Here is a 27,022-nt window from a genome sequence, read left to right on the forward strand (position 1 = left end):
GTCGAGCAGCCTTAGCATATCATTAGCATATTACGCTTTGAATGATTGAACAGTCAACCGGTCACCAGACCATGGGACACTTAGCATATTAGGCTTTTATTATATAGGGTTATATAAGCAAGTGTTGGGAACAGTACAGATTTAGTAATTTATTTTTAAAAAGTCCCCTGCTCTAGAGAGGTGTGTGCTTTTTGTATAGATCAGTGTTCTGGTTTGACTGAGAGAAACACAGGTTCCATATGTTGGGGGTAAAGGCTTCATGCCATGCCCCCACCCCCACCCCTGCCAGTGCCCTATGATCCTGCAAACTTCCCCCCAGAAGACAGAACCTGGAGGAAAATAGATGGAAAGATTTGTCATCACTCTAAAATGTTTCAGGGTTTCTCCTATTTCGAAGTATTCAGTTTCTCCAACAAATAGCATTATACATAAGGAGTCCTTTCATGGGGAGTCAGTCATGTGCAGTGGCTAAAAAGGCAGATTCAGGACCCAAATCACTGGGTTCAAAGTGCAGTTTTCCTATGGGCACATTACTTAATCCATGCCTCAGTTTCCTGACATGTAAAATGGAGGTAATAGTACCTGTCTCATGTGGGGTTGTTGGATTATTGTGAGAATGAAATGAATGAGTATTGTGAGTAAAGAGCTTAGATCAGTGCCTGCACTTAACAAGTCTATAAAACTCCTTGTTGTTGTTTGTGTTACTATTATTGCTATCATTTGACTGAGAAGAATTACCAAAATACTTTAAAAATAATTATTAAAGATTTAACTAGCTTTTAATTGTACATTTTATTTTATACATAATACCTCACATAGAACATATTTTATTAAGTTAAAACATAAAGTATATATGCATTGCATCACTCTTATAAAGCTTGGTTATTTTTAGAGATATTTGATAAGTTTGTCATTACACATGTCTTTCTTCTTTTTCTATGTAATGTCTCTTTTTCTCTGGCTGCTGACCAGATTTTAGTTCTTATTAATTTTAGACGATTTGATTATGATGTACCTTGGTTTTTATTTTGGGTTGTTTCCCTTTCATATTTCTTGTGCTGGGTTTTCTTGGATCTGTTGGTTTTTAGTATCCGCCAAATTGGAGAAAATTTTTTATTTCTCCAAATGTATTTGTCTTTCTTCCCAACCCCTTACTGTTTAAAGTTGTCCCATGCTGTATTTATCTTGTTTTTTTCCTTCTGTTTCATTTTAGTTTCTATTGTTAGATTTTCAGCTTCACTAATCTTTTCTTCTGCAGTGTCTAATCTGCTATCAATTTCATCCTGTGTATTTTTAAAGTCACTGACATTGTTGATTTTGTCAATAGGACCCAGACCTGTTGTCTGAATCTTTTTTTTTTCTTTTTTAATATCTTCCATGCTTCCATGTAACATGGTCAACCTTTCCTTTGGACTCTTGAACATGAGAACTTCCCTGGTAGTAATGATCTTAATACTTTTGTTTAATAATTTTATCATCTGTGTCATTTAAGGATCTGTTTCAAAGGGTTGGTTTTTCTTCTCATTATGAGTCATATTTTTCTACTTTTTAAAATTGGATTCCAGACTCTGTGACTTTTATCTTGTTGGGTGCAGGATATTTTTATATTCCTAAAAATATTCTTGAGCTTTGTTCTGGTGTGTGGTTAAATTACTCAGGAACAGTTTGCTCTCTTCAGGTCTTATGTTTAAGCTTTTTTACACTGGACTAAAAGAGCTTTTAGTCTGCAGTTAATTTTGCTTACTACATAGCCAGACCTCTTCTGATAACTAATGCCTCATGAATTATGAGGTTTTCCGCCCTGGCTTTTGGGAACAGGCACTATGCCCAGTTGTCTCTGAGCACTGTTCTTTCTAATCTTTCCCCATCCTTGGGTAATTTCCCCAATCCCATGTGCTGCTGAGGATTCACCTGAATACTGCAGAGAAAATTATCCTGGCTTCCCCTCACTCCAGATTCCATCTCCCTAACTCAGGGGACCTTCAGCCCCTGCCTGGGGTAAACACAGGGCTCACCTTATTTGTTTCCCATCTCTCACTGTCTTCATTTCTTTGTGTCTAATGTCTTGAGAGCCCTTTTTTCCATGTATTTTATCCAGTTTTTAATTTTTTAAATATTTGTATTGAATTTATTGGGATTACATTAATTAATAAAATTATGTAGGTTTCAAGTGTACAACTCTGTAAGATATCATCTGTATATTATATTGTGTGTTTACCACTCCAGGTCAAATCTCCTTCTATCACCATTTATTCTCCCTTTACTTTCTTCTACCTCTCCCACCCCCTTTTCCTCGCTTATTCCAGCGGTTCTCAACTTGGGGGTCGAACAACCCTTTCACAAGCGTTGCCTAAGACCATTGGAAAACACATATATAGTTACATATTGTTTTTGTGATTAATCACTATGCTTTAATTTTGTTCAATTTGTAACAATGAAATTGGGAGTCACCACAACATGAGGAACTGTATTAAAGGGTCGCAGCATTAGGAAGGTTGAGAACCACTGGCTTAATCCCTTCACCTGTTTCACCCAGACCCCCTGTCCCCCTACCCTCTGACAGTGGTCAGTCTGTTTTCAGTATCTATGAGACTGTTTCTGGTTTTTTACTTTTTTTATTTTGTTCATTAGATTTCACATATAAGTGAAATTACATGGTTTTTGTCTTTCTCTGGCTGGCTTATTTAATTTAGTGTAATACCCTCTAGTTTCATTTATGCTGTCACAAAGGTAAGATTTCCTTATTTTATAGCTGTGTAGTATTCCATTGTATAAATGTATCACAGCTTTTTATCTACTCATCTATTGGTGGGTACTTGACCTGCTTCCAAATTTTGTCCATTGTAAATAGTGCTACAATGAACATAGGGCTGCATATCTTTTTTCAAATCAATGTTTCTGGTTTCTTTGGATATATTCCCAGAAGTGGGATCACTGGGTCAAAAGGCAGTTCCATTTTTAATTTTTTGAGGAAACTCCATACTCTCTTCCGCAGTGGTTGCACCTGTTTGCTTTCCCACCAAGAGTGCATGAGGGTTCCCTTTCCTCCACATCCTTGCCAGCACCTGTTTGTTGATTTATTGATGATAGCCATTCTGACAGGTGTGAGATGATAGCTCATTGTGGTTGTCTTTTTTTTTTTTTAATCTTTATTGTTCAGATTACATTTGTTCCTCTTTCCCTCCCTCATAACTCCCCTCCTCCCAGTTCCCGCCCCACCCTCCGCCCTCACTTCCCACCCACTGTCCTCATCCATAGGTGCACGATTTTTGTCCAGTCTCTTCCCGCATCTCCCACTCCCCTTCCCCCCCAAGAATAGTCAGTCCATTCCCTTTCTATGTCCCTGATTCATTATAATCACCAGTTCATTCTGTACATCAGATTATTTATTCACTTGATTCTTAGATTTCCTTGTTGATAGATGCATGTTTGTTGTTCATAATTTGTATCTTTACCTTTTTCTTCTTCCTCTTCTTAAAGGATACCTTTCAGCATTTTGTCTAATACTGGTTTAGTGGTGATGAACTCCTTTAGCTTTTCCTTATCTGTGAAGCTCTTTATCTGACCTTCAATTCTGCATGATAACTTTGCTGGATAAAGTAATCTTGGTTGTAGGTTCTTGGTATTCATCACTTTGAATATTTCTTGCCATTCCCTTCTGGCCTGCAAAGTTTCTGTTGAGAAATCAGCTGACAGTCGTATGGGTATTCCCTTGTAGGTAATTGAGTCTCTTTCTCTTGCTGCTTTTAAGATTCTCTCTTTGTCCTTTGCTCTTGGCATTTTAATGATGATGTGTCTTGGTGTGGTCCTCTTTGGATTCCTTTTGTTTGGGGTTCTCTGCGCTTCTTGGACCTGTAAGTCCACTTCTTTGACCAGGAGGGGGAAGTTTTCTGTCATTATTTCTTCAAATAGGTTTTCAATATCTTGCTGTCTCTCATCTTCTGGTATGCCTATAATTCTGATGTTGGTGCGTTTGAAACTGTCCCAGAGGCTCCTTACACTATCTTCGTATTTTTGGATTCTTTTTTCATTTTGCTTTTCCGGTTGGGTGTTTTTTGCTTCTTCGCATTTCAAATCTTTGACTTGATTCTTGCGCTCCTCTGGTCTGCTATTGGGTGTCTGTATAATATTCTTTATTTCAGTCAGTATATGCTTAATTTCTAGTTGGTTCTTTATCATAACATCAAGGGTCTCATTAGATTTCGTGAGGCTCTCATCAAGTTTATTGGCAGCTTCTAGCACATTATTGCAAGCCCTCAAAATTGCGTTGTTTAGCTCTAAATCCTCCATTTCTGTCATGTTTTTTTGTCTCCGCATTTTTTATGCTTTCTTGGTGCACCCCCTTGTGGTCTTTGTGCGCAGTCTTGTTCTTGTTAAGCCTTGATTGTTGTAGTTAATACTAGAGGGATTTGACCACCAGGCCGACTGGCTGTGAGAATCAGCTGTGTCTGCTGCAGTGGGAAAACTTCTGTCCTCTGGAGAGGTGCTAATCTAGCCTTTGCCTGAGGCTATCCGGCAAATGGCTCTGTGCAGGGCTTGGGTGGGGCGGGGCGGGTGGAGGGAGCAGTTGTGGCTGCTCTCAGTCCCGTTCCCAGAGGCTCTGGTTCTCAGAACCCCAGCAACCACTGAAAACCTCGGAGAGAAAGCTGCCCTCACGTTCCGGGTGATGCCAGACAATCCCGCTTCTCCCGTTTGAGTCTGAGTCCCTAGAGACTCGCCTGGATCTGGAACTCAGAGTCTGAGACTCCCTCCTGATTGAAAACAACAACCGTGCCCTCAGCCACCAGCCCGCTCTGCGCGCGCACCTCCGTACCTTTGTATTTTCCACACTGCGCCTCCTCTGAGCCTCGGTATGCTGTTCTCTCTCCTTCTAGTTGAAGAATCTCTACTCAGCCAGCCTTCCTGTGGTTCTGGGTGATGTCCGTTCCGTCTTTAGTTGTATTTTTGAAGTGGTTGTTTGTGGCAGCAATCTCCGGTGTTTATCTATGCCGCCATCTTGGTTTCTCATTGTGGTTTTCAATTGTATTTCTCTACTGATTAGTGGTGTTACGCATACTGTCAAATGCCTCTTCGCCATTTGTATGTCCACTTTGGAGAAGTGTCTATTCAGGTCCTTTACCCATTTTTTATTTGAACTGTTTGTTTTTTTGGTATTGAGTTGTATAAGTTCTTTATATATTTTGGACATTAACCCCTTATCAGATGTATTATTGGTGAATATGTTCTTCCATTCAGTGGATTGTCATTTAATTTTTTTCATAGTTTCTTTTGTCATGGGAAAACTTTTTAATTTATTGTAGCCTTATTGGTTTATTTCTTGGAGCAATATTTTTTTCTGCTATAGCTCCTTGGGCAAGGGAAACAAAAGAAAAAAAAATATATTTTTAATTGTTTCAAGTGGGAGGTTAAATCTGTTCTCAGTTACTCCATCTTGGCCAGAAGTGGAAATCACCCTGCCCTCATCTTAACTTAAAAAAAAAAAAAATTTTTTTTAAATAGGAATGAAAACAAATAGTCCTTGTCTACACACTCCCAGTACGAAATTCCAGAGGCAGCCACATTCAACTCTCGTACACTTTTATTCCCTTCAGATTTTGTACCTGCCCCTGCCTCTCTGTTTAGGAAGGCCTCTCTGACACCCTGTCTTTAAGGGCACCCTTGTACAGCTCTGTCTCGTTACCCTGCGTTGTTCTTCACAGCTCTTCTCGTTTCTTGACATCACCAGGTCTGCTCATACGTTCACAGTCGGCCTCCCTCACTGATAGAACACTCTCCCACCTGCTTTGTTCACTGCTGAATACCCAGAGCCAAGAGCAACGCCCTGCACATGGTAGGCCCTCAGGAAGTAGCTGTTAAAAACAAGGATGAATGCCAGGTACTGTGCCTGGTGAGCTTTCCACACATCGTCTGTGCTGCCCCCACATAGAGGCAGAGGACAACTCAGGGTTTTCCAGGAGAGCAGAGCAGAAGGGTTTCCAGGCAGCAGAGACAACATGGGTCAGAGCTCTTAAAAAACAAAAAAAAACAAACACACACACACAAAAACTAGCTGGTTAGAGCATCGGCCTGCAAACTGAAGGGTCCTGAGTTTGATTCCAGTCAAGGGCACATGCCTGGGTTTCGGGCTCGATCCCCAGTAGGGGGCATGCAGGAGGCAGCCGATCAATGATTCTCTGTCATCATTGATATTTCTATCTCTCTCTCCCTCTCCCTTCCTCTCTGAAATCATTATCTATCTATCTATCTATCTATCTATCTAGCCATGTGTGTGTGTGTGTGTGTGTATATTTATTTATTTATTTTAAAGTCTGGTATGGAATTCAGGGAAATGAGATTTATTAAATTGACTCTATTTCTTGCTTCACATTGTCATGGAAATTCTTATTAACCTGCCTCCTTTCTAAGATGTTCTCCCAGAATTAAAAAAAAAAAAAATGGAGGGGGTGGGGAACAGTATCAAATTATTACGCATTTTTGAAATAGCAACATAATTAAAATATTAGAATTAAAATTTCTCAACTCCTGTGTACAACCACCCCCACCTCCACCGCGTGAATTTAGTGATTGTGAAAAGTAACTGAGGAACTTGGTAATGGAACCATCTGGTCGATATGAGGATGACATTCTATGAGGCAGCCGCTGTGTCATGCGTCTTATCTGGCCTCTAAGAGGGGGCACCTTGAGGGGTGACCTAGTGGGTTGAACCTTCCCAAGTCACCCACTTTCTCCTTCTCTGGGTTCTGCAACAACCCTGCCAATTAAGGTGGTGGTGTTTGTGTTGAAACCTCAAGTCACTGGACTCGGAACATAAACTTCATTTATTTCATGCAGTTCCGCAGATGAAATAACTCTCTCTCATTGCTCCCACATTGTCCTGATTTAAATCTGGGACCTGACGCTAGAGAGGAGGCTCTGCATCCTGTTAACCAGGCCCCACGTTGAAGCTGCACTTGTTTTGTTTGTGTTTCTCAGGGAGTTTTCTTTATTCTATTTCTGGCAGGGTCTTTGAAGAAGGACAGTTTTCTCTAGTGAATTAGTAAACAGTTATTTTTGAAAAATAATGTAGGGATATCTGAGCGTTTGAAGCATATGTGTATGTTTTTAGAAGAAAGTATTTTCACAAATTCACCAAAGGAAAGTACTTTTAGAGGGATTACTTAGAAAAACACAAATGTTAGACTAAAGTATCAACTAAGTAGGTAAAAATGTATCTCATTTAAGTAGGTGGTGGTGTTTTTTAACTGAGTCGTGCAACTCAAGATTTTGTTTCTGATTTGTAGAAGCACAAAAACACAAACACATTTTGTTTGATGAGATAATTTTTGACTTTCCATAAAAACGTTGTATTTACATATAAGGCAGAAATATAGAGCCAAAGGGGTCTGGGTTAATAATGACAGTATGTGAACTTGTATGTCTAATTATTTTTAAGGATAAGGTAAGCTTGCTTTTACCACTATTCTCTTTCATGTGACCTCAACCTTCGTTTTTTTTTCAGAAGGGCAATTGAAACAGGAAATTAGGCTTACTAAGTAATTGAACAATATTCCCTCATCCCCGTGTTGACAAACACTGGCTCACAAAACAGGAGCCAATGACAAAGTCTTGAAATAGCAGAGCACCTTCTCTGCAGTTCCTGCCCAGCATCCTCCCCCCACCTCAACATTGTGTTTTCATGAGCATTTCACACCACTGCTCATCCCTTGTTCCAGTCTTGACCCACTGACCTGAGAATCAAGAAAATGTCATGTTGGTGCCTACTAATTAGTGTGCACAGAGAGCCTTTGCATCTGGCCTTTCAACCTTCCCGAGGTGGGAGCACAAGCTGTCACTCGTGTCACGCAGGGAAAATGAACCTTTACCACGAGCTCTCTGTTTCGCAAACAGCAGAATAACTCCAGCTGAGACTAGAGATGAATATGCCGGTTAGGAAGAAATTAACCTAAAATGCACTACCGTTTGCATGATTGTCTTATCCGTGACACAGCACCGCCGGTGAAACACCCAGGATAGCATGTTGTGAGTCTGCGATTCTTACCAGACTCTCGCTGTGGTATCACACTTTTATACCATCATCTGCATTTGGTGAAATAATTTTAAGGACGGAACATCCTCTGGTTAAAATGTTAAGGTGCATTTTAAGGCATTTAAGTTTCCGTTGTTTCTAGACACGTTTGTGGGGATACTGCAGTTTGTTAGTGAGCATTTGGCTCGAGGGCTCATTAATCAGTGCTGTTGGGCCAAGGGTCTCCTGGGCCTTCTGGGTTTTGGGGGATCAGCTACTGTAATTAAAGGGATGAAATATATCATGGTCACAAACTTACCACATCAGACAATTGAGGGTTTCAAACTGGTAGAATTAATCTTTTTTTTTTCTCCTTAGGTGTTTAAGATAGAAGTGCTAATGAATGGAAGAAAACATTTTGTTGAGAAAAGGTACAGCGAATTTCATGCCTTGCACAAAAAGGTAATCCGCCCCCCCCCCCCTTTTCTCTATGTGGCAGATGGTATAACGTTAGGACTGCTTTTGGGGTTCCTAAGAGCATTAAGAGTTCTTGAACAGTATGATATCCTTTATCATGAAGTAAATTTCATTTGAAAATACATTACTTAGTCCTTTCAGGTGTGCTTTCCGAGTGGGTGAGTTTTCTGATAAGATCTTTTACATGAGCAGATGTGAGACGGCAAGCTGTTCGCAGTGTGCTGTGCCAGGGATGGTAGGTTCAGAAAGAATAAAATCCAGACCCTATTTTAGCCATGAAATATACTTAATGGGCCTTACAAAAGGGAAAGAAGAAAAGCAAAAGACTATTTTATTTTATAGGGAGAAATGTGTTAAAATCAACTTATACTTGCATATACCCAGAAAATACACCTGCCACGTGTGCGTAGGACTGTTTGGGCAACTTGTGACAGAGGCTCACTGCCTTTTGTTGAATTGTAAAGGCCACAGAATAGGACTGGCGCTTCATTAAAAGTCTGAGATAAAAGAGACAAAAATGTAAAAGGAATAGCTGAGTTTTGGGAGAAATGATCAGTAAAGAGTGGAAGAGTGAATACTTTCATATTTTATACCAAAATGTAATGTTTTGCAGATTATAGATTATCATTGGGGTGCTGAAATTACTTTATTAGTAGAGATACCTCATGAAATTGACCAGAAAATCACTGTATATGAGTTATTGCAATTATACTATTTTTCTTTCATGCATGCATATTCACATGCATGTATATGTGTGTGTATGAATATATATAAACACACATACGCACACATATGTAAAATGTATGGCATAATTTAATTTCCTCACTTTTGTCACTTAGGTAAGAAGTTAGGTGGGAAGATTTTAAGAAAGTCTATTCCTTTAATTTCATTAAATACGTCTTAAATTCCCTGGGATATGGCAGAGCATAAATGATGTGATAATGTGCTTACTCTGTTTTAAAAGTTCTTTAGCATTTTTTATAATTAAATTTTCCCACTTTTTTAAAAAAGGAGAATACCAGGTAGAGTCTTTTTTTTTTTTTTTTGAGACTAGGGTCTTGAGTGGAAACTTTAATAGGATATTCTGGAGAAATGAGTGAGACTGTTTCCCTCTGTTTCCTTTAACCAGTTAACTGCCACGATATTTTGAATTTAATTAAAAAAGGTCCGCCGCTTGTGTCTATAGACGCTTACGGCATACAAATGGTTAAAGAGGAGCTCTCAGTTACCTGTACACTCTTCTATTAGGATTCAATCACATTTAATTCCCCAGTTAAAATTGTGTTACATCCGAGTTTACTTCCAAAAGCAACAGCACAGGTGAGCACAGGTTCAGGCCTGGTGTTGCCAGCTGACTTCACAAAAGCTTCAACCCAGAGGCAAGAGAAACAAACTTGGAGTGTGGGTTTCACGTCCTTCTCAAGAAATTCCATTTTGTTTACTGTTTTTCGAGGAAACAGATGCTAGAGAGATTTCCACTGGGTAAATCCTGCAATAAGTCCTTACAGTGAGATGAAAAGCAGAGCTCCATCCCCAGCCCAGCTCTGATGACCAGGCAGCCTGTCACTGTGAGCCTCCTTCCTAACCTCCCAGGTCAGTGCCCAGGTGCCAGGACCCCGACACAGCCCAGCTGTCCCCAGAAGATAACTCGGGGACCAGCTCCACTCGAGGCACAGCCTGGTGGCTGCCAGCTAGGCCCGCCCCGAGCAGAGGCTGCCCACACTTCCTAGAGCAGAGGGTCGCTTACCCTCTTCTCTTCTCTAATACAGTTTATTTTCTTCTGCGGAAGAGGACCCTCTCCCAGGGATTGTAGGCAGTTCTTAGATACACACAGACAGGAAAAAAACACCCAGATTTTCTAGGACTTCTCTCAATTTCTACAATCCTGTTAATAATTTTAGCTATTCTTATATCAGCAGGCCTAGTAGAGTTAAGAGAATAGGAATTCTCAGATATCTCAAGTTTGCATGTTTCTAGCAGCTTTGTTAAAACATCCTCACAAGGACACAGAGGGAGAAAATAGCTTTTTGGAGCAGAATTTTAGTTGGGAGACTCTCTAATCATATTTACTACAGAGCAGAAAGCAGCCGCTAGAAGGCTCCTTTACTTGCTCCATTCATTGTATTTGTAGAAGATTTGGCAAAAGGGTAACTATGAAAGTACAGATAATGGTAGGGTGTAAAAACAAGTCTGTAATCTTGACTGTAAAATTGTGTTAAGAAAGATTGAAATGGGCAAAAATTAGAATATACAAGCTTTACTGATTTTTGCTGCCAGATTACGTAACTTTATCCTTTTGTTAGAATTTCGGTACCCCAATTTCCGTATTTGAGTTTTGTGATGTGCTTTGAATGTTATGTTTTTACATTAAGTGTTTTCCCTTTAAATGTAGTTAAATTTATTGTCATTTAAATTAAAAAAAAAATTCAACTATTTCTGCAATGGATGCAATTTGCTCTCTTGCCAGTGTCCTGATTTTTCTTACACTTTACGGTGTATCTATCACATGTTAAAAAAAGTGTTTAGCCAATGACTCCAAGTTAATTCTAAAATAATATGGGAGCTATTAACAAGTGCTGTGCATTTGTATAATAATAGATACATGGCTCTTCTCCATGTACCACAAACACAACAAAAATGCCTCCTGGCTTATTGTCAGGCTAATTTTGATGCAGAAAGTCATTGCCCGTTTGACAGTACATCTGGTTGTCTGAAGAAAGTTCTTAATGATTACTATTTCTTCCAAACGTTTGTAATTGTCAATATTAAAATGTGAAAATATCCTAATCATTTACACTTTTCTTAGGATTTCTTTTGAACTTTTTTGAAAAATTCAGGAGGTTTTGGTTTTTGTTTTCCTATGTGCATAATTTTCTTCCTCTCAAGTAATTAGGTTTACAAAGCTAGATCTTGCAGAAAATATGGGGGTTGGAGAAATAAACTAGTTACCCACACATATTTCTACTATCCCAATACGATTCTTATTTTCCTTCTTTTCTTGCGTTTTTTAGTAAAACAAACACTGCTGTGCTCACCATGGTCCCACGTGGTGGTAACGATGGTGTAGAAATGCAGTGTGCTGGCTCCGGAAGCAGATGTTCCCCAGCCGGCCTTTACCTCCCCTCACTCATCAAGTCCTTGGAACAAGTCACATGATCATTCAGTGCCTCAGGTTCCCCATTTTTAGTATGGGACTAATTAGAGTACTAACTTCATTGACTTGTTTTACAGACTAAATGATATCATGCATATTGCATGGTAAACTTCCAATAATTGATAGCCTTCATTGCATATAATCCCCCCGCCCCCATATTCAAGAGTTTGTCCCTGAGCTAAATTACTAAGGAAGCATTTTCTGTCAAAGAGTATGGATATGTTTGCAGCTGCTGATATATATTGCCAAATTACTTTCTTCCAAAATGGTCTAGCGGATTTATAATACGAGCAGCAAGTGTGAAGGTAGCACAGCATCTAATCAGCTTTGAATATTACCTCCCCAAATGATATTTGTTTATTTAGCAAGCAATCTTTGTTGCCCTGTTGCTGTTGTAATTGGTATTTCTTAAGTTTGTTTATGATTCTAGACCTTCTTTTTGGAATTCTATTTACTTGCTTTCCCATTTATCTGCAGGGGTCTCAGTTGTTTTTGCTCGTTAGTTTCTGTGGCCTGTTAATAAAATATTAGCCATTTGCTGAAAGTATTTTTCACCAGGGACCTTTTTATTTTGGCTGGGATATTTATTTTAATTTACAAGTGATTTAAATTTTTATGTTGTCTAATATGTCAATTTTTACCCCTTCAGATTTTAAGTAAGATTCGTTGTTTCTTCCAGAGCTATGATGAGTATTTGACTTCATTTCCTTTTAGTTTTTCTTGATTGGTGTTTTTCACAGTGTGAACTTTGGATCACCTGAATCAGAGCACTGTTTACTGAAGGGCCGATCCCTAGGTATCACCCAGACTCGCTGAATCAGCCTTTGTGATGGAGCCCAGTAATCTGCATGTTAAACCAGCCTTCCAGATAATCTTCATGCCTATCAACATTTGAGGATTCCTCTGGTGTGGTTATATTTTTAGAGATTTCTCTTAGACACAACCCTCGCACCCTCCCTCCATCACAGCACTGAAGCCACAAAGTTTGAAACCTTGGAGGTCTTTCGTACCTTTCTCTTACCTTCCATATCCAGAGTGTCATTAAGTCCTATTGGTTCATTCTTCCAAATTTCCATTATATGCACCATTTCATTTTTCACTTATACACTTACCATCCTAAAACTTACTACTTTATGTGAGTATTTCTTTAACTGTTTTTGATCCTTGTCTTCTTATTCATTCTTTGCTGCAGATCAGTTTTTCTAAAACACTGTCTTCATCTTCATTCTTTGGTTCAAATATATTGAAGTGGGTCTGTGTTGTCTCCTAAATCATGGACAACAAGTCTTGAGGCCAATAATCTTCAACCCTGTGTTAGTGCCCTGTTACTGCTGTAATAAATCATCACAGACTTTGCTTTAAAACATACATTTATTATCTTACTCTAAGGGTGTCAGCAGGGCTACATTCCTTCCAAAAGCTCTAGGGGAGAATCAGTGTCCTTGCCTTCCCAGCGTCTAGAGCAGTGGTTCTCAACCTTCTGTCCCTTTAAATACAGTTCCTCATGTTGTGACCCCAACCATAAAATTATTTTCGTTGCTACTTCATAACTGTAATGTTGCTACTGTTATGAATCATAATGTAAATATCTGATATGCAGGATGGTCTTAGGCGACCCCTGTGAAAGGGTCGTTCGACTGCCAAAGGGGTTGCGACCCACAGGTTGAGAACTGCTGGTCTAGAGACTGCCCGCATTCCTTGGCTCCTGGCCCCTTCTCCATCTTCAAAGCCAGCAGTATCATCAATCCAACGTCTGCCTCCATCATCACATCTCCTGTCTCTTACTTGAGACTTCTGCCTCCCATTGAGATGACATTGGACCCACCTGGGTATCCAGGCTAATCTTCCCATGCGAAATGCTTGCTATACTCACATCTACGGAGCGCCTTTTGCCAGGAAGGTAATGCACCCACATTACCAAGGATTCGGACATAGACATCTTTAGGGGGGACCGTTCTTTTATTTACCACAAGCCCCTTGGCCAGCCTTACTTCTCTCTGCTTCGCCTATGAAAACATCAACGGCAGTCCCCTTTCCCCCGTATGTGAACATCACCATTTCCTGTCTTTGCCATGCCGGATGTCCTTCCCTTTGTGTTCCCATGTATTCACACCAAACTAAAACTTCTCAGGTTCTCCTGCTTCCCTGTGAGTTTCTTCTATTCCCTAGTCTCTTTGTCCGTAGACTCCTTTCCATTTAGAATAAAGATTTCTACTTAAATTAAGAATATATCAGAGATGATTAAAACTTTGTTGTCCCCAAGTTTTTCTAGCTAGAAGATACATTTTTTTAAAGGTAGGGCTCACCCTGACTGGTTAGACACCGTTGGTTTGAGCATCATCCTGTGCACCACAAGGTTGTGGGTTTAATTCCTGGTCAGGGCGCATACCAAGGTGCAGGTTCCATCCCTGGTTGGGGGAGTATAGAAGGCAACTGATTGATGTTTCTGTCTCATATCGATGTTTTTCTCTCTCTCTCTCCCTCTCTCTTTCTCCCCCCTCCCTTCCTCTCTCTAAGATCAAGAAAAATAAATAAATAATAAAATAAAATTATTTTAAATAAATAAAATGAAAGTAGGGCCCATGTCTTATCTTTTGTATCTTCCTCACCACCTATTAGTGTTGGGCACATGTTAGGCATTAAATAAGTATTTGGCAAATGGGATCTTGGAGAACATCACCGCGCATATTTATGACTTATGGGAAGAATGTTTTATTGACAAGAACAGTTTTTATTGTGGGAGTTTAGTTCACTGTAACTTTAATTCCAGGGTACACTTGTGCTTCCTCTGTAGCTCTGCTAGTTAAGATGGGAAGACACCACCACCACACTGAAACCAAAACAAACCCCTACCCTAGTCTTCTCGTTCATGTTTAGCATAATATTCTTTAAAAATAAAAGTTATAGGGTGCTGTCCCTATAGCCCAGCCCCGGCTGTGAGGGCAGCATGAGCCTTAACCTTGTAGGTGCTTTGTCCATGTCCCACAACTCCTGCTCAGGCCCCACCACGACAGCCAAGTGCCTCCCCTCTTCCCAGGTGGGCCTTGAAGACAGCATCTCCTCCCTATGTCCATAGTCCAGGTGTAGAGAGAAAACCCTTCGCAAGCGCTGAGCAGATTTCACATGCCTTTCAGTGGTTTCCTGTCATTTGCAGCCACCCTTTTATTCACAGGGGCTTCGGGGAAACACGGTGCTGGTTTGCTCCTGGATTAACTCTCCTCATTCCTGTTATTGTCTGCCTTTGGCTCGAGTAAAATATTGCATCCTCGTATTTCATTTAATGGAGGACATATTTCAGAAGAACCAAAAAACAGCCATCTGGGGTTAAACCAGAACACAGCATGGTGTGCAGTGTCTCTAAAGGGAGCCCTGAGGATATAGGGGTGACAGTATGGAGTAAAAGATTGAATGTGACCCCAAATGTCCCTCATTCTTTCCTTAACTTTATTTTTCTTTTCACATTCTTCTTTGTGTGCTTGCGGAAGCTATTTCTGCTCCTTTCTGTGGAAAAACGGGTACTGCAGTCAGTGCATATGCGGCGGGTCTGTGCAGAGCAAGTTCTGTGGAAACTCTTCAGGAAAGGGGTGGTCACGCAGGCGGAGGGGGCTGTGCTTGTGGTATCGGGGAATCTGCTGGCTCTCTGCGGGGATCAGGAAGGCCGTCCTCGGGCCGCAGTGTGGCCCGGACAGTTCATCATCGCCAGGAGTGGCAGGGGGTTATTTATCTTGTAAGCAGCTGAGTCCTACTGGAAGCAGATCGTCTCAGGTTTGTCTCTCCTCATCTAGAGCAATTCATTACTCAACTGCAAATGCTGTCACAGCCCCCAGCAGCTGAGATGATCGGCTTTCTCAGTACCCCTGACATAAAGAAAAAGAAAAAAATGCTTTCAGTCCTCTATCTTCACGATTAAAAAAAAAAAGGAGACAGATAATGGAGTTGATTTTCTCTTCTGCAATACAAGAAATATTGTGCTTCTTGAGTTAAAGGGACTTTATGTTTACATTGAAACCTACTAAGCTGATTTCCACAGAATAACAGCATTTTTCTTCTCTTGTTTTTGTTTGAGAAATACCTCAAGTAGTGTAGAGACATGGTATGCATTCTCTGACAAGCAAAAATTCCTTTCCTCCTCTCTTTCTCTCTCCTCAATATTGGAGCAGTCTCCATCGATACCTAGCATGTATCTGCCATTTAACAAAATAAAACTTGCCTTTGACCCCATGCGTCCCCCTCCTTGTTCACCCCCTTGCTCTCCTTCTCTCTTAGTATCACTTTTTGAAAGAGGGGCCTACCCTCCGACTTCCTCCTCTTTTTACCCAGAGTTTTTGACTTTCCAGCATCAACCGCACAGTCTGATCATGCCCTTCCAGGAGAATTATCCTGACTCAGCGTACTGTTCCACCTCTCCCTCCTCACCACTTGCCCTGCTCCTCTCCTCTGCCCTTCAGAGTTGGATGTCTCCTGCTCACGTGGGATTCGATTTGGCTGCAAGTGACTCTAGAGACAAAATAATGGTGACGTTAACAGATACACCTTTATTTTTCTCTCACATAAAGCCTGGGGCTGGTGGTACAGTTTCATGATCATCAGGGACCCAGGCTCTTGTGGCTTTGCCATTCTCAATATGAGGCGTCCACCTCATGGTTGAAGGTGACTACTCCAGGTCTAGCCATTACATGGGCAGTTCAGCCAATAAGAAGGAGTGGAAAGAAGGAGAGTCCTTCCCTTTAAGACCACTTCCTGAAGGCTACACATACATGTCTATGTACCTGCCTTTGACCAGAATCCAGTCAGAGGGCCACACCTAGCTTCAAGGGAGATTGGGAAATGTGTTTTTTATTCTGGGTGGTCATGTACCCAGCTGAAAATTTTGAGCTCTGTTCTATAGAGGAGAGGGACAGTGGATTGGGGGAGAGAACTAGTGTTCTGTGCCACTTATCCAATCTGACATCCTGCCACCAACAGTCAGGTCACCCAATAATGACTGTCAAGTGAGGTCAAAAACCTTAAAACAGTGAAGGTCTTAGAGCCATTCTGATCACCTCTGCTTTCCACACACTCCTGCAGGCTTCCCTTTCTCCCATCCAGAGCCAGGACATAGTTCAGCTCACCATCATCTCTCGCCTGGACTAATGCAGGAGCTTCTGACGGGTCTCCTTGCTTTGACTCCAGCCCCCTCATAGTCCATCTTGCTGGTAGAATCTCACATGGTCTCTTAAAGTAAAAATTGCAGCAGGTCATTCCCTTCCTCAAGAAATTCCATTTGCTTCCCATTTAAAATAATATGCACATTCCCATCTTGGCCTCCAAGGCCCTACAGGGCCTGAGGCTGCCCCTCTCTGAACCTGTCTCCTCCTTTCTGTGTGTTGAACACCAGGCTTGGTCCTCCCTTCCCATTGCTCTGTCTTTGCCATAACATTCCTTCTCCAGCTCCTTACCTGGCTCCCTCGCAGCATGAATCAGGTCACAGACAGACCCACCTCACACAGGCCTTCCCCAGCTGCCCCCAACACACACACCCTGCTGTTATTCTCGGCCCTCACCCTGTTTTAGTAACTTGTTTATTTCTTATTGTCTGTTTCCTAGTATGTAAGCCCCATGAAGGCAGGACTGTCTCTAGCACCAGAATAACACCTGAAAGTGGAGTGTCTTCTGTTGCATGTCCTTCAGGGAATCTTTGCTTTCCCTGGGAATTATTATTATTTTTAAATGTTTTTAATATATATTTTTATTTATTTAGAGAGGAAGGAAGCAGGAGAGAGAGATAGAAACATCAATGATGAGAATCATTGATTGGCTGTCTCCTGCATGCCCCCTACTGGGGATCAAGCCCGCAACTCGGGTATATGCCCTTGACTGGAATCGAACCCGGGACCCTTCAGTCCGCTGGCTGACGCTCTATCCACTGAACCAACCCAGCTAGGGCTATTTTTTAAATGTTTTTATTGATTTTTAGAGAGAGAAGAAGGGAGAGGGATAGAGAAATAGAAACATTGATGAGAGAGGAACATCATTGATCAGCTGCCTCCTGCATGCCCCCTACTGGGGATTGAGCCCACAACCCGGGCATGTGCCCTGACCAGGAATTGAACCTATGACCTCATGGTTCCTTGGTCAATGTTCAACCCCTGAGCCACACCAACCAGGAATTATTTTTTTTAATAGACAAAAGAATAATGTGTTTTATCCTAAAATTTATCCATTTTCTCCATACTATCTACTGCATGAAATCAACTGTTTTCCGGGAGGCTCCTCTCTCCAACATAGACTGGTGGTTCTCTAGGCTGCTGTGCTCAGCTGTCCTTGGAGTTCCCTTCCCCACACTGATGGGGCAGAGCTCTAAGGCCAAATCCTATTTTTCCTCTTTCTTGCGTGTATCCTCAGTTTTCTAGAATTACATGCTCAACTTTATGTAAAAGGAGACATGGGAGGTACATTTTTTGAGTCCTTGAAGGTCTCTCACTTGATTAATGGTGCGGCTAGTTCCAGAAATCCATTTTCAAATTAGGTCTCTGAAGCATTCATTGTCTAGCATTCACTGCTACTGATATAAGTCAGTTGCCAATGCAGTTCTACTTTCTTAGTTTACCACCTGATCTTTTTCTGTTTTCTGTCTGTCCTTGATATTCGGAAATTTCAACAGATAAATGTTAGTAAGTGTGGGTCTGTTTTTATGTATTATGCTTGCACTCAATGGATTCTTAATCTGAAGGCATACATAAGTCATAAAAATGTTATTCTTTGAGGAGTTTTTCTTATTCTTTATGGGAGGCTTATTAATTTTATATGAAGTCTCCTGGATTAATTCTATATGTGTTTTATCTTTTCACCTGCCTTTTCTCTCATTTTGTTTATGCTATAGTACTTTGAGAGACTTTTATATTCTACCTCTTTTCATTTTTTTTATTTCTCTACTAGAGGCCCAGTGCACGAATTCGTGCATGGGTGGGGTCCAGCCCACCCACCCCAATGTGGGCCTGCTGGGGGAGGGGCCGTGGGGCTGGGCCAGCTGGGGCGGGGGGCCGATCGGGGCCCGGATCAGGCTGGTTGGCTGCTGCAGTGCGCATCATAGCCACTGGTCATTTGGTCGTTTTGCCGTTCCGGTCACTGGACTTTTATATATATAGATCACGGTTTTTAATTCCCAATGCCTGTTTCTTATTCTCTGAATCATTCTTTTTCATAGCAGCCTGTTCTTGTTTCATAGAAGCAATATTTTCTTATATTCCTAAAGATACTAGTCAAATTTTTAAAGATCTCTTCTGCTATTTGATTTATATAGTTTCCTTTGGGATTAGTTGTCCCATTTGTTTTTCTTGTCTTTTTGCTTTTATAGTGCTGCTTTGTGATGTAAATGATCTCAGAGTACCCATCCAATGAGACTATTTGTCATTGGTTCCTCTGCTTTGGGTACGTAAGTCTGGTCCTTCTGTAGGGTATGTCTGCTAAAGGACCTCATCATCAGGAATGAGGGGAGAGAGCCAGCTATTAGGCTGGGGACCCCATGGAAACCACTATGTCTAGAATGGCTAAACCCTCATTCAACCCAAACACTTCATTCATTTTCCTTAGGGACATTGACCCTTTTTTTAATGGGGTGTAGTATATGTGCCAGGGATAAAACCAGGCTGCTAGCCACTCTGCTGTGGTGGGGGTAGAGTGCCCTTACAGGCTATGGCATGGTCTAATCCCTCTTCTTATGCCAGTCTTGAGCACAGAGCCTCTCAGGGCTGCTAAGAAGATTGGAATCCGCACCCATTGTCATCCCCTTCCTGAGGGGCTCTGGGCTGGGCCTTTCTCTGCTCTGTTTTCTTCCTTGGCATGCTCCTGCTTTCTGTCTTTTAGAAAACCATTAATCTCTCACAAGGTGATGACCTCTCTCTCCCTGCCCTATTCTATTCATTGTTCTGTGCCCTATTCCCTTTGGCTTTCTTCCTTTTCTTTTTTTAATGTCTACCAGGATTAAATCCAAGTACATAAAACAAAAAGTCCAAATACCAGTGACCTTACAAAGAAGGTGGGAAGGGGTTCATTTTTTCCTTTTAACAAAAAACAAGTTTGGAGGTGGGCCGGTGGGGGCTGTGTGGCAGCTCCAGGAGGCTGCCAGGTGCATGGCTCCTCCTTTCTTTCTGCTCAATCATCTGGAACATCTGGCTTCCACCCTCAGAGTTGCCTCATGGTGGCAGATGGTCGTGGCAGCTCCAGCCATCACGGTCACATTTTATTAGGCAGGAAGCAGGTGAAAGGGGGTTAGGATAGAAAGTGCAAGCCAGCTGACGTTGCTCCATGTTTGAAGAGTTTTTATAGAAAGCCCTCCTCAGTGGCTTCTGATTACCTTTGGCTTCCACTCTCTGCAAGGAAACTTGGAAATTTTAGCTTCTTAGCTAAATTTAGAAGACTACATTATTATTCCCAATAATGTAGTTCTGTTGGTGAGGAGGATAAGAAGAACAGATTTGGGGTTTCCGCCCGCACTTTCACACTGTCATTTTAATAGCACCTCAGGTGTGGAGGGAGGAGGTAAACAGGCTCAGCACCAGACAGACTGATCTTCGCATTTCCCAAGGCCCCTTCTTTTGCATCGCGTGCAACAAAGTTTAGCCTAGAATGGTTAATGGTGAACATATGCTAATATATGGGGAGAATTTTGTATTACAGTATTAGTTTCTGGGATTTAACTGTGCATTTTTTAAGAGATTATTATGCTGTGTCTTTGCGTGTGTAGTAAAGGAGCAATCTCAGTAGGTTTTCCAAGTTCTTGATTAGAATATTAAAATTCATTCCATTTGGGGGGCAGAGTATTAGTTTCCTATTGCTGCTGTAACATGTTAACACAACTTTAGTGGCTTAAGCAACACCGATTTGTAGCCTTATACTTCTCGAGGTCAGAAGTCCGAAATGAGTTTCACTGAGCTAAAATCAAGGTGTCATAGGCTCTAAGAGAGAACCCATTCCTTTCCCATTTCCAGCTTCTAGAGGTTGCCTGGGCTCATGACCCTTCCTCCATCATCAAAGCAAGCCACTTCCAATCTCTCTCTCACTGTGACCCTCCTTGAGCCCAACTGGATAATTACATTGAGCCCAACTGGATGATCTAGCATAATTTCTCATTGTGAATTCCTAATTTAATCAAATATTCAAAGTACCTTGATACGTAAGGTAATATTCACAGGTTTAGGATGTGGATATGGTAGGATACACCTGACACAGGTTTTTCTAACTCAACTTCCAATATAATTATTTTTCATTTATATGTTTCCTTAAAACTGCTGCCCCGAAAGGCTTAGCTGAGAACCATCATTCAGTTTTCATGAACAGAATTTGGACCTAATACTTAGGAATGTTTGAAGGAACAGCTTCTGTTTTTTTAGTTCATTCTATTATAAAACTCTCCAAATGATTGATTTAGCTCAGATGGCATTTTAGGGTATGATGATCATAAACAATGGCATTTTGTTTTGCTTTTTTATATGAAAAATATGTAGAAATACTTTCCATCAGAAAAGTACTTCATGAAACCAGAATTTCATTGTACTAATTGATTTTGGAAATTATAAACTTTTTTACTTTCTTTATAATTAATGTACTGAACTTTTAATTTTTTAGAAAACAATAATTCCAGTTTGAAATACAGGTGATGTACAACAATAGCAACAACTACCAAAAACACAAAATTTTTATCCTGAAATCTAAACATTTAGGACCGCTAAGAATTTTTTGACTGATTTTCAGTGTTATCATATTTTGCTCTTTCTTTTTATTGGAGATAACAGTTCACTTTTCTTATTGGCTCCCCCCTAATAATGTCTTTATAATTAAGATACATTTCCTATACTTTTTGTTTGTTTCTGTCTTTATAGCTTAAGAAATGTATTAAGACTCCAGAAATCCCTTCAAAACATGTGAGGAACTGGGTCCCAAAAGTGTTGGAGCAACGACGACAAGGCTTGGAAACGTATTTACAGGTAAGATGTGTTTAGATGCTCAATGACTATAGCATAGTTTAGCCATTTATCTCAGTATTTTTTTCTCAGAACTAATGGGTGAGATGCAAAATACATGAAGCTACCAAACCATCTAGATTAAAATAAAGTTTAAAATTATAGTTGTGTTGTTGGTTGGTTCTTTTAGCTTAAATTGGGTTCTATTTAAAATTGGTTATCCGGATCAGGGAAGTGAAAATTTAGTATAAAGGTAAAAACTGATGTTGAAAGGGTCTGTTTGTTTTTATAATTCAGCTCTACAAATAACTTTGATTTCCTTTTTTTGTTTTCCCCTCCAAGTTGTATTGCTTTCTCGTAGCCTGTCTTGCCTTGAGGTTTAGGGTGTTTGGGAGATGGTAAGAGGAACTGAATTTCTTGGTCGGGCTGGCAAGTCCATCTATGGGATCAAATTGAGAATGAGTGTATAAAATTTGCCTCTGATGGAGTGCCAACTTCTTTGAAAATTAGCATTTATGTTTTAAAAAGAATACAGTAGGATGCTCTTGCCTGCAGCTGGGTTACAAATAGAACTACCTAAATTAGATGAACAAAAGTACCCTCTTTCTGCCAAGTGACAGAAAAAGCAAAAGGAAAGTGTCCGCTTTTCCAGGATCTAAAATGATAAAGACTGGAGGGCTCAGGTGAATGTTCAGTATAGCTATCCTGTCCACAGAACTCTGCACAGGGCACGTGCTGAGATGAGGTTGGGGGAGGGGGCAGCGTGTGGAAGCCTTGTGGTCAAGCAGGTCACCTGAGTCCACTTTAGAGGCTGACACATGAGAATGGACTGAGATGGTGTGAGATGGGGGGTCGGGGAGTCTTGGCTCTCAAAAAGAAAAAGTTGGACTTCACCAAAGTTATGAATTTACCGTGATGATCTATCTATCCATCTCTAAGACATGTTACAGCAAAGAAATTGGCAGCCCTGCCTGAATTTTCCATTGATATCTTCCTAACCCCATTACATTGATCTTGGTGTGGATTCTGTGTACGAGGGCAGCTATAGGCTGTGTTAAGCCAGCATACTATTTCTTCTATAGAACTTTTCTTTAAAAAAAATATATATCTATATCTATATATATATATATATATTGATTTCAGAGAAGAAGGGCAAGGGAGAGAGAGATAGAAACATCAATGATGAGAGAGAATCATTGATTGGCTGCATCCTGCATACCCTCTACTGGGGATTCAGCCGCAACTCGGGCATGTGCCCGGGAATCGAACCGTCACCTCCTGGTTCATAGTGGTTCGATGCCCAACCACTGAGCAACACTGGCCAGTCTCTCAGATCTTTTCTGAGTGGTTTTGCCTGGATAACTGGTGATTGGAAGCTGAGGAGAGGCTGTCACTAAAGGCTTGGTGATAAATTCAGGGGCCTCTCTCCCTGCAGGAAGATGCTGAGCCCTTTCCTGGCCTCCTGCCGTCTTCCTGGTCTTTACACTGCCCAAAGAGGAAAGCTGGCAGCTGGCAGCCCTGAGAACATCTAAGGGGGCCTCTCTTTACTGTTTTTGCTCTTTTGCTTTTGAACATGGTGGTGAGTCCCTTGGCTTGCCTCTCCCTGGGAGTGGGAGATGAAAGGAAATGGGGACCACAAATGACAGGAAAGTGTGTGGCCGTGTGCTTTTGAGAGTCTGTATATGGAGCTGAAAGACGTTCAGAGCTTCGGGCAACACTGTAGAGCAAAGCCAAAACAAAACAAAACAAAAAACTTAAAAAATGAGATGTTAGACATTGTATGCAAAGGGTAAAATGCATGTTCTGTATAATTAGATGGTATGGGTAAACATTGCATTCTTATTTGTAAGGCAGATTTTCCACAGATACTGTATATCTTCAGGCTTTAGTTCTGAAGAAAGCTTTACTCTCTTCCCTCCCGCTGTATTTGACACATGACTTCCATTACCGCTCAGTGTAAACGTTTTAAGTTGTTTGTACTTGGAACATAAACATGCGGGTAAAATCATCTGGCACAAAGAGGAGTTTACAGTGACACTCAAATTGAGCTTAGAACTTTCTAGTGTCAGAACGAGGCTGGAAAGATGTGGTTGAAGGACGGAGAGGCCTTGTTTCCTGTTGTGCACTTATATTCAGTTTGTTGTGTGTGTGAAGTCCCTGGGGAGTTCAAGGGCGCTTCCTCTCCCTTTCGCACCTGACTCTGTTTGCAGGCATTGGGAGCTGGATGGGAGGTGGAAGGATGAGTGGGAGTGCTTACCAATCCCAAGTGAACCAGAAACTCTGGCTTAGGTGTCTTTTCACCATAACTTTCGGTATTTAAGTCTAAATAAATAAATAATATTCAAAACTAGAAAAAAGAGAGAAGACTTGTTACTGCTCACTTGTATAACTCCAGTTAGAATCCCACTCACCTCGGCAGGCGCCGTCCTGCAGCCAACCCACCTGGGCATGAGCTGGCTAGGAAGGCCCTCTTCTGGTCCATAAACCTGAGAAAGCATTAACTCCAATGCCATTTCCATCTCCCAGGGAACACAGGCATTATCTAACCCAGCTTGCCTTCTGCCCTTTGGTTATGGTCATGATCATCTCTCTGGCCTCAGTTTCCCACCTATAAAATGGGCAGATTAACTCTTGAGAGAGCCAGAGAAAACAGTTCTTGCTCCCCTTGTCCAAGGAGCAGCTTGGTCCATGGGTGAGCACAAGACACACATTTCCGAAGGTGGAACGCATTTCCAAAGGTGCTCTTTTATTTTAGAGATGGAGAAACTAAGGTCAGTGGTGTGAAGAAACTTGCTTCACTTCCTGGAGTATATTAGAGATGGGACTGGAATTCTAGTTTCTTAGCTCCTAGTGTAGGCTCTTTGCATTATGCATTGCGGATTTTCCAAGTCTGAGAAGATTTTTCAGCCTTGACATATAATTTTACTTAGGGAAATAATAAATAATAATAATAATAATAATAATAATAATAAATAATGGAAAAGACCTTATAACCATCAACTGTCACAATGTAATTGACTAATATATGCCCCAGCTCCCTTGATAGATCAATAGATTAGTGATTCTTTCAATCTATAACTTGAATATTTAGAATCCTGTGAGAAATATGTATATATGTCTGTTTGCTGTATTAAATCATTTACATAGAAGTAAAAATCTTAAGAATAAATTAATTGGGGTTTCCCAAACTGATTTGACCATCAAACATGTTTTATATAATGTTTTATCTCCTCATTTGAGATGACTTCCCATCTTTCCTGAGATCCAACTGAAATAAAAGTATAAAAACTTAAGAAGGAGTAAATCCCGACAGTTGAGTAGTAGATGGGCAGGGGAAAGAGAAGACCATCAAAGGAAGAAAAATTTTTAACACCCTTCTGTAAGATGGAAATTCCTAGACGTGTGTGAATGGATGCAACAGAAAGCAGAAAGCAGTGGTCTAAACTCGGTTGTGGGAGCATGTGCTAGAGGTGGGAGGCAGCCTGCCCATGGCTGTGGTGAAGAGCTGCTTAGAATCAGCAGGTGAAGGAGAGGCCAAGGTGAGCAGTGAAACTGAAAACGAGTGGTTCATTCAGGGTATTTATGGGACAGGTGCCCAGGCTCCTCACACGCTGCGGACTATAGGCAGCCTGATGTTTATGGCCAGGCAAAAAAATTGTATGACTTTAACCCTAAAAACAAAAAATATAACAAAATATTAAGCAGAATGGCTGAGGAGAGCGAAAGCTTCTCACGTAGACATTGGGGAGCCCAAGTTGACAACCCCCAAGGAAAAGTCTGCCCAACCGCGTGCTGCACCCACACCGCCTTTCCACATGGCAGGAGGCGTGTGGCGAGCGCCGCTGCTGACACACCAGCAGAGGAAACGCACCCAAGCCGCCAGTGAGATCGATAACCAGATCGCCAGGCACTTGCCGAAATGAGTAGCATGAACAAAAAGACCAACATGAACTAAAGCGCTGGCTCTCCATCAAAGATCATTCAGGACACAAAATGTACCTTAAAGATCGATTTAACAAATAGAGAGTTTCATAAAAGTATTACATCTAAATGATGACATAGGATACGGTGTCAAGGGAGAAATCAAGAACACACACGAGTTCTTAGAATTAGTTGTGCTATCCAATTGAAAACATTCAGTAGTTCTCTCGTTAGTAGGGATGCTGTTCCGTAAAGTACAGACACAAAAACTCTCCAACACAAGGACATAGAGGACTGGTCTAATTTCTCCTTTCTAGAGTCTGAGGAGGAGGAGGAGGAGGAGGAGGAGGGGGAGGGGGAAGGGGAGGAAATACAAAAGTAGGGAAGGGAATAATCAAAGGAAAAATAGTTGAAAATTCCCTTAAGCTGGAGAATATGAACCTTTAGATAGAAAAGGCGATTCAAGGGCAGGGCACAAAGAAGGACAGAAATGCTCTAATGCCCAGACACTGGCAAGATTTCATTACATCGAAGATGAAGATTCATAATCTTTCTGAAAAGAAAAAATAAATGGAGGGTAAGCTTGAGGTTTAGTCATGGCTCCATTTGTTTATTTGAGGCTGATTTAATGGGCAGGTCCCCTCTCTGTTCTGTAGTAGCAATTACAAGCTGGCATGATTTTTTTAGTCAAAGATTTTTGATGGGAATTTTGCATACATCAGTTCCATTTGTTGCAGTTACATGAACTTTCTCTTTCTGAGAAAGGTACCCATGTCTTATGTCTCTACCTTGAGAACAAGCTGTTTATATTTCCACCTTTTTCTTGAGGAGTGAGCGATAATTAAACATACATGGAGCGTGGGGAACTACACAGAAGCAGTTCACAGAAACCACAACAAAGGATCATCTAAGCTACTATAAATCCTTAAAAAATTGTTTGAAGAAAACAATTCCACAGCTGGGGTGAGGCCGGTTTGTTATACAGTAGATGCAAGGTGCTATCTTCAGAAGAGCCTGTTATCTGACTAGCCTCCCCTCACTCAATCTTCAAATTATACAAAATGTTCCACTGGGTCAGTAATCTGCACTGGATCAAAGAGTATTATGTTTTTAACTTTTCCAGCAGCACATTGAAGCATTTATTAAAATTGGCCATGTGTGCTTCAAAATGTATATACTGTAAGTGCAGTGTGCTGTATACAACCACATCAAGTTTGTTAAGCATGCTATTCAAATCTCCTGTATTTTAGCCACTTGATCTATAAAAAGAAAGGTGTATTAAAATTTCCCACTTACATTTTCATGATTACTCATATAAGTAGGCTTAGTTCAACATCTAGCTTCCTATTAATCCCTCTATTTCTGAGGTTTTGTTTCTTTTATTGCCCACTTTTGAATTGGTGGCACATCCCCACCCCCTCATTTTTTTCTTTCCATTTCTTCTTTTTTGTTAATTTATATTGTTGTTTTAAGGCCCTGTTCTTTTTTTTTTTTCCCTCAGACTGTTTTCTCTCCATTGGTCAG

General features: G+C 41.0%; 1 protein-coding gene across 2 annotated transcripts in view; it reads left to right on the forward strand.

Annotated features, from left to right (window-relative positions):
• SNX24 (sorting nexin 24) overlaps positions 1-27,022 on the forward strand; it is a 131,160-nt gene that overhangs the window by 59,054 nt on the left and 45,084 nt on the right. For both annotated transcript variants that reach the window (XM_070411488.1, XM_070411489.1), the window contains exons 2-3: positions 8,384-8,467; positions 21,497-21,601. In XM_070411488.1, coding sequence (XP_070267589.1) covers positions 8,384-8,467; positions 21,497-21,601 — 189 coding nt within the window. The remainder of the gene's footprint in view (positions 1-8,383; positions 8,468-21,496; positions 21,602-27,022) is intronic.

This window comes from Myotis yumanensis, unplaced genomic scaffold (assembly GCF_028538775.1).
Source record: "Myotis yumanensis isolate MYYU_CA2020_CCGP unplaced genomic scaffold, mMyoYum1.0.hap1 SCAF_4, whole genome shotgun sequence".
NCBI lineage: Eukaryota > Metazoa > Chordata > Mammalia > Chiroptera > Vespertilionidae > Myotis > Myotis yumanensis.